General features: G+C 43.2%; 1 protein-coding gene across 1 annotated transcript in view; it reads left to right on the top strand.

Moving 5' to 3' along the window:
- The window catches only part of NTRK2 (neurotrophic receptor tyrosine kinase 2), a 236,432-nt gene extending 222,712 nt beyond the window's left edge, over positions 1-13,720 (top strand). Inside the window, exons 18-19 of the mRNA XM_054987587.1 lie at positions 12,508-12,666; positions 12,919-13,720. Coding sequence (XP_054843562.1) covers positions 12,508-12,666; positions 12,919-13,104 — 345 coding nt within the window. The 3' untranslated portion in view covers positions 13,105-13,720. The remainder of the gene's footprint in view (positions 1-12,507; positions 12,667-12,918) is intronic.
- Positions 13,721-14,112: the final 392 nt, after the last annotated feature.

Genomic DNA, 14,112 nt, shown 5'->3' with positions numbered 1-14,112 from the left:
TGAAATACAACTTTAATCAAAAGAATCCCCAAATCCTATAGCAATACATTGCTGTAACTTTGGAAGTGCTACTCAACTATTTTTTTCTTCTCTAACCGTTAGCTAATTGGTCACCCCTTTGAAACTGTACCACACCATTGTGGGTACCAGAGAAATGCAGAGCATGAACATGTACAGAGTGCACATTCCTCGCCAATGTTCTCTCCAGGCTGCACACAGGGCAAAAGGAAATTTTTAAAAGGCCTCTGATCTGCATCCCCCGCTCCTCCAATCTTGTTCATGCATATTCCATTTCCCATTGCTTCAGAGAGACTGCACTCATTTTTAGGACTTGTCCTTTTCTGCAATACCACCTCTCCATTCAAATATGGAATGGAAATTGAAAGAGGAGCTTAGAAGTGGCTGACACACACAGACACATTACCATGAAAAAACTATTCTCCCACACCCAGCAAAAAAGCAACAAACAAAAAAACAAACAAAGCTATTTCAACAAGGAAACATAAGGCCTACCCTTTCCCAGTGTTCCATTTCCAAAATAAAATGTAACGATAACATTACTGGAAAGTAAAATAGATTCTCACTTTTTTCCCTGTTAAAAGGAATAGAAACTGGTCCTTAACAGAGTAGCATTGATTGCAAAGAAAACATGAAGATGGGTGGTTGGAGCGTGCTGGCTGGTGTGTGAAAGTTTTAAAAAGGAAGTAGTTTTAGAGAAGTTTTAGTTTTGAAAAAGAAGTCAGAGTTCTTTATTATAGAAACTCCATACTTTGATAGGAAAGTGAAAAGATAGATTCCTATCTACTGATCTGTTCCTGAGGAGGAAGTCCTGAGTAGAGATGGGTACAAACAGAAAAAAAAAACCCGAACATGATGTTTGTTGCCCTCCACGAACAGGGACTCACGAACAACCACAAACATGACCCTGTTCACAAACATGTTCGTGGTTGGCTGTTCATGGGGGCCAGCAGGCTCTCCTCCAGCCATCATCCAAGTTTGGAAAGCAGAAGGAGCCTAGGCTCAAGGAGGCAAAAAAGCCTAGGCTCCTTGTGCTTTCTCTAGTTAATAGGAGGTTTTCCCTTATATTTTGGAATCATCCAAGTTTGGTCAAGATCCCTACCGCACCACTCCTAGAAACTTGACCTGAGAAGGCAACAGGAAAGGTACCAATAATAAATAATAGCTTGGCCCCAGAGCCTGGCAGCAGCCCTGGAACCTGAAGAGGTAGATCTCTATCCCACCACACACAAAGAAAATTCAAGCTCCAATGCACTCGCCCTGTCTCTCTATCAAAATGCCAACAACAGCTGTCTCTAACTCTCCACTGTCTGCAAAGAAAGCCAGAGCTGGGAGTCCCCCTCCCCCTGGTATTTGCTCCCTTGTAACAAATTTGGAGCTTCACACTTGGAAGACCTGCCTATCAAACTAAATTGGGCTTAGATTGGGGTTTCCAGGGCAACAGCAGGAGTTCAGACAATCCCTGCCTACGTTGCCAAGGGAATTGATTGCAGGTGCCAGACTGTCTGGCTTGAGGAACAGCTGATGAATGCAACATACGAGGCTTGCAACAACCACCTGTTCGTTTAGAATGGGGCCTCATGAACAGCTTGTTCACGAACAGCAGATTGGGCTGTTCATGGCTTTTTTTTGTTTGTATTGCTGTTCGTGCCCATCTCTAGTCCTGAGAGTAGTAATCTACACATCAAAGGGCAGTAAAGGAATAAACAGGAAACAGATGCTCTGACCTGTCTATCTTTCTAACTCTCTGGTTTCTCCCCCTCTGAAACCTGAGGAATGGAACAGCTTTAGAAGTGGAGTCATCTAACATTCCCCAAATGTAAACTGTAGCCAAGCAATTATATTGCACTTATGTCCAACAGAGGCCTTGCAATCTGACTGTTGCTACATTGAAAATGGGTAGAGCCAGCCAAGGTTAAGGATTAAGCTAATTAGTGTGGGCAATAGACATAGGTATTTTAAAGCAGTGTATAAATTCTTTTTTGATATAAAATTTATTTTTATAAATATAAGCAAAACAGAAAAAACAAAATAAAAATGATAGCACAACTATAGTTATATCAAAAGGAAAAGGAAAAGAGTAAACAGAGTATAACAAACAATATAAATCTCAGGTTTTTTATATCCAGCACATATCAATCCTTGAATGTGTTTGGTCTCTGTCAGAAAAGAAAGTATAGTCTCCAATATTCAGATTTTTGATCCTACAAGCACCTTCCAATTGTAACATTACAGTATAATTAAACACATTTTGGGGAAGTTTGCCTTCTTTGGGTTTTTTTTCACCTATCTTTTTTTAGATCCGTTACCCCATTCTTGTCTCTGAAGATCATTATCTTCTTGAAAATTGAAAATGGATTGGAAAACATTTTCATAAAAACTTTCTCTTGCATTGTTTGGTGAATATATTGTTGCTAGTGTGTAAATCTTACCTTCCAGGAGCCTGATTTTCAAAATCATGTATCTTCTATCAGAGTCTCTTAATTCTTCTGTAACATTTATTTGTAAATTGTTTATATAAACTGCAATACCTTTTTAAAATTATAAATTCTTAATGAACACACTAATACATACAAACAAAAAACAGGAACAAAGCCCCAAAGAATCATAGAAATTATAATATGATATATAACAGGAAGGGTGGACAATCCTGTGCTTCATCTGCCATTGTAACTGAGTCCCTCATGTGAGATCTGAGGGGGCTTGAGCCCCTCAGCCCCCATGTAGTTCACTGGCTGCCTGGGGGGGGGGCTCAGCCCCCTCCAGCCAAATCTGGGGGGCTCGAGCCCCTCAGCTCCCCCCCATAGTTTACACCTATGCCTTCAGGCTGCGGGGGGGCTGGCACTTACCTGTGTGACCTTCTCACGCACAAAGTGTATGCAAGCTCCCAGCAGGTGAGATTACATCACCTTCAGAAGTAACATCATTGCACCTGCTATGCACTGGCCCAGGAAGCAATAAGCCTCCTGGACCCATTCCCCGAGTCCTTTCCCCCCGCTAGCCAGGTGAGTGGTGGAGATAGAGGCTGGGAGCAGGGGATCCCCTGCCCCCAACAGGGGACTGGCAGCCCTAGTTTCCCCTCCTCACCCCAGTGAATTTAGAGAAAAATATGACTGCTTGCTTAGTTTGGTTGTGATGCTTTCTTTATCCACACAAGGGCTAGACAGTTTACTATTAGATGCAGAAATCAGCAAAACACTAGAAAGCTGAGCAAGTCCTGTGGTCCACCGCTCCACTCTGATATACTTGTCTGCCTGAGCATGTAAAACCTTACATATGACCTAGATTATTATTTCAAACACTTTTATTCCTCCTCTGTGTTTTACAAATTGTACCAAGAAACTGAGCTAAGGATGATTGACCAGAGTTCAGAACAGTTGCTCTGGCAAATAGCTCAAGCTCAGAATCTATCCAGAGTCCAGTCTACCAGCATGGCTAGTTCTCCTTTTATCCTGATTTTATGGTTCTGGTTAAACAAAAATTAGAATGACCTCATAGGTCATTTCCACAGACTGACATTTTCATTGTGTAAATTTGTTAGCAGTAGCAAGATGACCTTAATTCTAAATAATTTGATGAATCATTAAATTGTTACAGATACAAGTAAACATCTGGCTTTAAAGGAGTTTCTGCCTTAGTGGAAGAATATGAAGCAAATAAGTTGGTACATTTTTGGTCTGACAGTTTTCCATGTAGTGAACTCTGGTGTGTGTCGTAAATATTTCATTAGTTCAGTATGGTCTGTAAATGGAATAGATGGGCAAGAGTTTTATCTGTTGGTAATAATAGATCTGTTAGAATTCTAGCCGCTTGTCTGCAAATGTAATACCTCTCCTTGTGCTTTTCCTTTAGCCTATCATATCTTCGCAATTCACTAGCAGTATGCTCAAAATGTTGATGTAGTAGGTTTTGCGCATTTGGAGACTTAGTTTCCATGGTAGCAAACCTCATGTGCTACGAACTGGTAATTCAGGAGAGGGGAGGGTGGAAAGTGTGAGAGAGGAGTCATTAAAGTATGTCAATTAGTATGCAATACCATAGCTGTCTTTCAAGTGTGCTCCCACAAAAGCAGGCGGTACTTTGTGCCATTGCAGCAGCAGAGTGGAAATGAATGGGAAGAGAACAAATTCTTATTTTTAACAAGTGGCATGCAGAGCTGAATGACAGGTAGCTATTATACCAACATGAATGTGCCTTATAACAGGGAGTTAAGAGCTGATAAGGGACACCGGATGTGTGCTTCTGTATGTGTACCTTTAGCTTAAATATTATCTTTTTTTCCTTTTCTACTTTCCGAATCAGAAAATATAGCAATGATTACAAAACCAGTTGTTATTCTGAGGAAACAGAATATTTCTTTAGTCTCTTCTAATTAGAAGACACGAAGGTGGGAGGATACTGTGATATTTGAATATTTATCAGTAATGAAGAATAAAAATCCTGTAATATGAAAGAAGCTATAAATTCTTGAGAAAATCATGTTGTTACATAACTAACAAGGAAGCAGAAAAGAATAGCTAGAGTATGACTTCAGTATGAAATACTGAATTAAACTAGTTTCAGGTGGGTAGCTGTGTTGGGCTGTAGTAAAAGAACTAGATTGGGTCCAGTAGCACCCTTAAAGAACAACTACATTTCCAGGGTATGAGTTTTCGAGAGTCAGAGCTCCCTTCGGTAGGAGTAGGGATACCATTCCCTCGGTGGGGGCAGGGATCCCCTGCTTTCACCCTCTGTCCCCCCCTCTGCTTCCACTTACCTGTCCAGCGGTGCAGGAAGGCATGGGAACAGGCCTCTTGGGCACACTCTCGTGGCAGCGCAACTATGTTACTCCCGGGAGTGACAGTATCACAACACCCCAAGAATGCTCCTGCGCTTTGCAGCAGGCTGATTTTCACCCCAAATGGGTCTAATTTGGCCCATTTGAGGCCCAGATCCACCCACTGCAAAGCGTGTGCACGCACTCCCATGCCAGTGTAATGATGTTACTTCCTGGGAGGAGCATCATGTGCCCAGCAGGAAGGTAACTGCCAGGTCCCCCACCTCCCAGTGGGAGGCTAAGTGGACCTGGTAGCCCTAGGTAGGAGTCTTGATAATCTAGGCAGAGGGTGGAAGGGGATTGTAAATTAGAGTGTCCTTCCTGCCTTCTGTCGGAATTATCAAGACTCCTACCTTTTTCCAATCCATGTATCTTACAAATTAAAGTGGTGACTGTGTTTTGGCCATTGAAGATCCTATGAACTTACTTTAAAGGTTTAGGGTATCGGATTTGATAGTGTTATTGTTTACCATTCTGACTCAATTTTTTATGTATGAAATAATATAACCATAGCTAATTTATGGGTGTATAACTTCCTCTGATATAGCTTAGGCTAAGAACTAGAGAGGCCACTATTATCCTGTAACAGAAACTGGATGTTCTCCAAAGTCCTTTGAAGTTCATTCTTTAGCCACTGTATTCAGAAAGATCAAGGCTAGTTTTAGGTGGGTAGCCATGTTGGTCTACAGTAGAACAGCAAGATTTGAGTCCAGTGGCACCTTAGAGACCAACAAGTTTTTCAGAGTATAAGCTTTTAGGAGTTAGAACTCCCTTCTTCAGATACAAGTAGGAATGGAGATCTCTGAGTCTTTCTATCTTACAAAGGAAGGTGGGGTGTTACAAGGGAGGGCATTAGGATGTAAAGGTACAATGCAGCTAGGATAGTTGGGAGGGTGTAGCAAAGGAAGATGTCAGGATGTAAAGTACAATGGTACAGTGCAGTTTGATTAGAGCAGAAATTAGCATCTGTAGTAATATCAGAATCCTAAGTTTCTATTCAGCACTGGCGGGAGGGGGTGGGGTTTCCACTGTTTTGAATTTGTGAATGAACTTCATTTCAGCAAACTCAAGTGGAAATCTCCCCTTGCCATTTCTCTGTTTGAGGATAGCCACTTTTAGGTCAGCAATGGAACGTCCTGGAAGATTAAAATGTTCTCCCACTAGTTTTTGAGTGTTGTGATTTCTAATGTCAGATTTATGTCCCCATCTTTTAGATAGGGACTGACTTGTTTATCCAATGTAGAGAACAGAAAGGCATTGCTGACATTTGATAACATATATAACATTGGAAGATGAACAAGTGAATGAACTTGAGATGGTGGCCGTTTTCACACACCCTAACCCTCTGGAAAATCACACAAAACTCACAGCATGAAGCATCTTCCTAGCATAGGGTTGCCAGGTCCCTCAAGTTTCCCAGCGGGAGACTGGGACACTGGCTTCTACCCTGTCACTGCTCCCAGCATGCGTGATGATGGCACTTCCGGGAGTGACGTCATCACACAGGGTCAAAGGGCGCCCCACGTGATGATGTCATGCACGCTGGGGAGGGGCAGAGCTCTCTCTCTCGCTCTGCCACCGCACCCCTTACCCCTTCTAGCACCGGCTGCACAGGGGTGGCCACAGCCGCAGCAAGAGAGCGAGCTGTGGTGGCCAGGGCCTGCTCTCTCCTCACCACCGCTGCCACCCCTGTGCAGCCAGCACCAGCAGGGACAGGAGTGGCAGTAGCCATAGCAAGAGAGCAGACCGTGGCGGCTGCAGCAGCAACAGTGAGAGCAGCCTGCTCTTGCCACCTGCTCTCTCTCTGTCCCTGCTGCTGCCTGTTCTCGCGGCGTGGGAGCACGCCCCGCACCCAGGGGCGTGCCACACCACCTGAGAAGGGGGTGCGCCACACCACCTGGGAAGGGGGTGCCCCTGGGAGCGCACTCCCCCCACTGGCCAGGTAAGTGGGTGCGGGGGGGGAGGGGGATCGAGGGATCCCCGCCCCAGGTGGGGGGATGGCAACCCAATCCTAGCACAATTTCCCAGCATGATCCCATTTAATTTCTGACGTCATCGCACCATTAAAGGGGATCATGTCAGGAAATTGTGCTAGGAAGATGCTTCATGCCGTGAGTTTTGCGCAATTTTCTGGAGTGTTACACACCTGTGTGAAAATGTCTGGTATCTCTGGTGCTGTCAGAGTAAATATTGGGACAGAGGTGGCATCTTGGTTTATTGCAGGCTCATGTCCCAGAGTCCATATCAGTGTTTGCAAGTACATTATTATGAGTAAGAATTTGTTTAAAGTTAGGGGGCTATCTGTGGGCAAGAAAAGGTTTGTCTCCTAATGCTTGTGAGTGAAGAGTATCATTGTCTAGCATCAGTTGCAACTCCTTGATGATATATTGAACTATTTTGAACTGTGAGCTTTTTGTGACCTCTAGTGGCATCCTATTGTTGTTTTGGTTGGGCCTATCTTGTTGCAGATTATCCCTTGGTATCATTCAGGCTTTGTCAGTCTGTTTCTTTACTATATCAGGTGGGTATTCTAATTCCAAAATGTTTGTTGTCTGCAGGTGAGAATCTCTATCAGAGGGATTGGAACAGATGTGGTTATAACTAGAGATGGGCACGATCTGAATTACGATTTCAAAGAAACCCCGATTTTGGTGTTTTCGCCATCGTGACTCAGCTAATCGGTTCTGTCCATGGCAACCGATCCAGCGGTCGGGAGTTTGCTTGTTCGGAACTTGATTGGATGGGTCAGTTTCTGTTCGGGATTGCAGACACTCTGGCGCTAGTAATTTATTCCCGGGGCAACGGAGTCAGGGAAATGAGCTGTGTTTGCCCTCCTTCTGTCGCCCTCGAAACACGAATGGAAGGCCAGCTTTCCTTGATTAGCAGGCTTCCTTCCAACCACAGAGCAGCAACCCAGGGGAGGGAGGGGGAAGGGGGTGGGCACAAAGGAAAGGCAAAAGGCAGTGCGGGAGGCTGGGAGGCGGCCTGCGCCGTTTGCCTTTCCCCAGGACAAGGGGCGCGTGGGCAAGCCGGCCACCCCTTGTCCTGGGGAAAGGCAAAAGGCAGTGCGGGTAGCTGGGAGGCCGCCTGCGCCATTCGCCTTTCCCCAGGACAAGGGGCGCGTGGGCAAGCCGGCCGCCCCTTGTCCTGGGGAAAGGCAAAAGGCAGTGCGGGTGGCTGGGAGGCCGCCTGCGCCGTTCACCTTTCCCCAGGACAAGGGGCGCGTGGACAAGCCGGCCACCCCTTGTCCTGGGGAAAGGCAAAAGGCAGTGCGGGTGTCTGGGAGGCCGCCCGCGCCGTTCGCCTTTCCCCAGGACAAGGGGCGCGCGGACAAGCCGGCCGCCCCTTGTCTTGCGGGGCAGGTGAACAGCGCGGGCAGCCTCTGAGCCACTCGCGCTGCCGCCAACTCCGCAGCACACCGGGACAGCCAGCTTGCTGCATGGGCGGGGGCGACTCAGGAGTGCACGCGCGCAAGAGCCTGACTACGGTTGCCCTGGGTGCTAGCCTCCTCGATTCCCAATTGCGGACCGGAAACGAGAGTTGATCGTTTAGAATCGGTGGCCTGCGTTCGGCAGCAGCCCAGATCCACGAACGGCTGAATCGGAATTTTTTTTTGGATTGGGCCCATGTCTAGTTGTAACATAGAGCTTGGCTCTGTGGATTGTTTGGTGTGTTTAGGATGGTGACTGGATTGTTTAGTGTGTTTAGGATGGTGACTGGATTGTTTAGTGTGTTTAGGATGGTGACTGGGGGCATGTAGATATGTTTGTCAATTGGTAGGTTTCTGGGATAAGGTGGTTCTTAAGCATCTGTCATGTATTTGTATAGTAGTGTCTAGAAAATGAACTTCCTATGTGGATTGATTCATGGTCAGGTTGATGGTAGGGTGGAAGTTGTTGTAGGCCTGATGAAATTCCTCTGGTGTGTCTTTCCCATGTGTCCAGATGATGAAAATGTCATCAGTAAAAAGTACAGAACAGGTATTAGCGATTGGAAGCTGAGAAAGCGTTGTTGCAAGTCAGCCATGAAAAGTTGGTGTATTGTTGTGCAATGTGAATGCTCATGGCTGTGCCGTTGATTTGAAGGAATAAATCTTTACCAAATCTGAAGTATTTGTGAGTGAGAACAAACTGGGAGGGCTTTTTAGCGAGGTCAGCTGTGGTGTTGCCATTTATGGTGTTCCTAACGGCTTGTTGTCCATCTTTGTGGGAGATGTTGGTATGTTGAGACTCAATACCCATAGTGGCCAAAATAGCACTACCTGGAAGATCGACAGATAATTGTACTTTTCTTAGGAAGTGTGTAGTGTCTTGCACTTAAAAGGAGGCATTGATGGTGTAGGGCCTGGTGATGGTCCCTATGCCTGAGACTAGGATATCCTGGGCTGCCAGGCTTGTGTATTTTGGGCAGTAGAAAGAAAGCACCTGGTCAAGGTTCCAGTGGTCTGTCCATATAGATTTGTTCCTGTGTTTTAGGGGGATAATTCCTTCAAAATCCTGTTCAGTTCTCTTTGTTATTCCTGAGTGGGGTCTGAGGTTAGTCGTTTGTAGAATGCTGTATTGGGTAGTTGACTTTAAGCCTCTTGGATGCAGTCAGATTTGTCCGTGATGACAACTGCTCCTCCTTTGTCAGCTTCTTTAATCATCATGGCTGGATTATTTCTGAGGCTGTTTATAGCGTTGCTTTCAGGATGGGTGAGGTTGTGTTGTAGGAGATGATGTTTCTTGATCACGTCAATTTGGGCTCAGCAGCAAAAGCATTCTGTGTAGATCTACTGTGGCATTGCGACCATCGGGGTCTTTCTTCCTGTAGCATCGGGTTGGTGGCAATTGGTGGTAAGCATGTTGTCTATTGGAAAGCTGAAGAGATGGCAGTTGTTCAGCAAGAGATTGTGAATTTTTGTGCTGTGAAGATGCTGCTTGTCCATCCATATTCTGTTCCGAGACTTGATGGAAGTACTCCTTCAGATGCCAAAAGTGAAAAAAGGCCTCCAAGCCACCACAAAACTGTATCATCTGTGTAAATTTAGTGGGGTAGAAGGCTAAACTTAAATGATGTGCTTCAAAGAAATTAGTGATTGATAGCAGCTGATTCTTCAAATATTATTGAAACTGTGTCACCCAATCAACAGGATAGCAGCAGGAATGGAGGTTTTCTGTTCCTTTACCACCTTATCATCCAGTGTCAATGTCAACCGCTGTCACTGGACCGAGAAGGTGGGTATTGCAGAAATCATAGCAACCTGCTTATCTCTTCTCATTTCCTACCTCTACATCATATAATGGACTTGTCTTTTTAATGCCCATATTGCAGATGCACCCAAACAGCAATAATTGATTAATAGTAATTGAAATGTGGACATTCCATTTCCAAAAGGCCTGCACAAAAAGTTTATCATGCTTAATGTCTTAAATCAATAAGATTAAGAGTGAACTAGATGTGCAGCCTTCATGTAGATTGCTCAGGGAAGTGACTGTTTTTGAGCTTAATCTCTCAAAGGGCAGTTTCATACATTGTCTGTATTTGCCATTGTGTGTCCTCTCAATGGGGAGCTGCAAACAACAACAGCTGCCTGGTACATATTTTTGCATGAGATATATAAATATACTAAGTGTTAGCAAGTCTGGGCACTTCTTAGACTTTTGGGGCATTGTTTCTTAGCAAACCTATCATAAAAACTGAACTTAGAACAAATGTATACATGGTTACTTTGATATCCCTGTGAGTGAGGCAATCACAGGTCCAAGTATCTTTTGAGATACAGACAGTGTGTGTATGTAAGTATTTATATGTAATATCAAATGTTGCTACTATATTTATCTGAAGAAGCTTTGACTTTCAAAAGTTTATACCCTGAAAATGTTGCTGGTCTCTAAGCTGCTACCAGACTCAAATCCTGCTTGTCTACTGCAGACTGACATGGCTACCTACCTGAAACTACTATATTTATGTTATTGTTCTACAATATCTAACTATAGGGAAGCTAGTAAGGGAAGGAAAGGCATTTTTTCCTTATAAACTTTTACATTTCTTGTAATAACAGTAGAAAACTTAAATCATAGTAAAACTATAATAAAAGATGGGAACATATTTTACAACCACAGCTTTCATTAATTTTTAAAAGACTGTATCATAAAAACCCCTGCTGAATCAAAGCAGTGGTAGATACCATATGATGAATAGATTTAAGGGCCACTTAATATTTAATGAACCAAAAGCCTCTAACAACTAATAACATTTTAATGGCACTTGCCCTTTGGTCTGGTGTGTAGCCACGTATTTATAAGGGTCTAATGTGTTTTACTTTCTAATGAATGATTATTCTCCCACTGAGTAAATGCAGTAGAGGGGAGCTGTTTGCCTTATCAGCTCATCTTAGAGCAAAGGTCAGAAACCGAATCTTTGTTTGTGTGTTATGCATTTTACTAATATATTATTAACACTGTATTTTCCAAACTTACCTCAGCCATAGACTGTTCATAATAATTCAGGGATTTTTTAAAAAATGCATCCTATCTCTGGCACAGATGCATACTAATTCTTCAAGTGTTCTGGAAGCTCTTCACGATTCCTAAACTCTTAAGAATGTAACAGAACAGTAGGGGTCAGTTTGATGTGTTGGATCCCAGATGTGTGAAAGTAATGAATGAGGAGATTGGGTCACTCATGCCTTGAGTCTAGATCCTGTAGGTCTGCCAGAAAAAAGAATTCTGCTAGTTATGGCTTCTGCTGCCACTGCAACATTATGACTTGGCAACCCTGAAAAGGCATTGACGCCAAGAAGCTCTCTGTGTATGTCTGGAATGGATATTTCACCTAATGATTTGAACTAATTGGTCAGTTCTTTGGCTGCAGGCTTCTAGTAGTTGCTATAATATGCCAGAACCAATTTAAATAAAGCAAGTATAAATAAAAATAAAGGGAAAAACAACACATTGGTGTGTAAGATTATGGCTCCTTATTGGACATGGACACTTGTGCTGTGGTGCCCCACTTTCTGCGGTTTGTTGCCATATTCATGTATTCTATTCAGGAAGTAATCGGTAGTTTCTAAGTCAGCAAATTACTTAAACATATTATTTGGTCCATCCTCTGTAAACAGGACTAAAGGTAATTTGCAGTGTAAGCCTAAAAATGTCACACATTTCTAAGCCCATTTACTCCAATGGATTTAGAAAGGTGTAACTTTGTTTTGAACTCCACTGTTGACCATCTACCTTAGCACTTTAGTAAAATCAGCAGTGAGTCATAGTTGACAACAAACTTTTCTGGACATCTGTAAGTGAATACAGGAATGCTTTACACGAGTAAATCATTAGCACCACGAGTCAATGTAATTGCATGCTCTGAATTTGATGTGTGGTCTACACCATAATTAAACTCTGACACACAACTGGAAGAAAATCCTCCATGAACCTTAGGTTGAACTGCTAGGCTCCCTTGATACTAATCACAGCAAAGGAAGATAGCAAACTACTCATACATGAACTCAGATAATTTCACGCTGCTGATGAATATAATGAGGGTTGCAGGTGAGATAATGAGAAAAGATGTGCAAATTAAGTTCTTATACTGTAGCATTCCAAAAAACAAGACAGAAAATATAATATCCCCTTTCATGCACAATTCTTCTCCAAGAAGATATCTAAATTCTTTACAATTCTTTCATATAGGTTGGTGGACATACCATGTTACCCATTCGTTGGATGCCTCCTGAAAGTATCATGTACAGAAAATTCACCACTGAAAGTGATGTCTGGAGCCTTGGAGTCGTTTTATGGGAAATCTTTACATACGGCAAACAGCCATGGTATCAGCTCTCAAACAATGAGGTGTGTAAAATATCTATTAAGGCCCAGAGACTGGCTGTGATGGTTAACCTTCTCAAGCATAGATTATAATTCAGAGAAACTCCCACCCATTTGTGTCTAGACATTTACTTCTGTTTTGTAGGGGAAAGGAAGCTGAAGTGTTAGTCAAATATAAACTCAGAAGTAGGTGGCTGTCTCAGAATTTATTGACTAACTCTGACTGAACCCTCAATAGGAGAATAAATCCATTGGCTGTCTTCTTTCTTTCTCCAGGTAATCGAGTGCATCACTCAAGGCCGGGTCCTGCAGCGACCTCGTACATGCCCAAAGGAAGTGTATGATCTGATGCTAGGTTGCTGGCAGCGGGAGCCTCATATGAGGCTTAACATCAAAGAAATCCACTCCCTCCTTCAGAACTTGGCCAAGGCCTCTCCAGTCTATCTGGATATTCTAGGCTAGCAACTCCCAGCACTTCCTCTTATGGAGTGTATGAACGAATGTGTTCAATCGCCACTAAACTCCATTAAAATGTGTTCTTACCTCTGACAGTATTAAAGACAAGGAAATGGAGACACTTTCAAAGGGCAAGCTGTGTGCATTTCTCCCTGTGTAGACACAGTATTAACATTACTGAAATGTATCTCTAATGTCCCTCATACTTTCTGTTTCTCTATTTTTTCCTCAATTTATATTCAATCTGGCTTCTGCATTATTACAACTCTGCATAGACAAAGGCCTTAAAAACCTGATCTATTATATCAAGACACTCAGTTTTGCCCATCACAAATAACAATGCCTTGTATTCATGCCTTTGATCTGGATAAAAAAGGGAAAAATTGACTTTGTGACTTATGTACGGATATCCGGAGCTTCTATGGATTCACCTCTACTTCATTTGCTTTGGCATCTGGGTGGAAAGCAGAAGACTGGCATTCTCTATGGGAAACTTCTTTTTTTCTAGCTGAGATCAAGCCAGAGGGAAACAAATAAGCATATTGTATAATGCACTGTATGGAGAAATTATAGGATCAGATGGCATCCAACATACCACTTTAAAATGTAATGAAATTATTTAGGGAAGGGGGAAGTGATTTCTACTGGGAAATGTTCAGAAGAGAAAAGGGACTTCTAAGTAAGTGTTGGCATTTTTGCATTGATAGATATGTTAATGTGGTCTGTTTTGAAGAGCAACATGTGTTGCCAACATTGCACAGAATATCATAACAATATGTTCAACCAGGAACGCCCCCCCACCCCACACACACTTGTTTCACCAGAGGGATTTGTGATGCTACTGCTGCATATCTTCTCTAGTAAGCCTTTGGCAATGCTAGCAAGAGCTGGGGTGAACTTAACCGTGCTGTAATTTTAAGGGCCATTTCCTAAAAATGAGGGCTTTGATGAGAGAGAAGAACCATAGATATGGAGGGAAGCTTATCTTATATGATGCTGTTTTAACAGCACCCC

The sequence above is a fragment of the Eublepharis macularius genome, chromosome 8 (assembly GCF_028583425.1).
Source record: "Eublepharis macularius isolate TG4126 chromosome 8, MPM_Emac_v1.0, whole genome shotgun sequence".
Taxonomy (NCBI): domain Eukaryota; kingdom Metazoa; phylum Chordata; class Lepidosauria; order Squamata; family Eublepharidae; genus Eublepharis; species Eublepharis macularius.
This window is presented reverse-complemented; position numbering and strand designations above follow the sequence as displayed.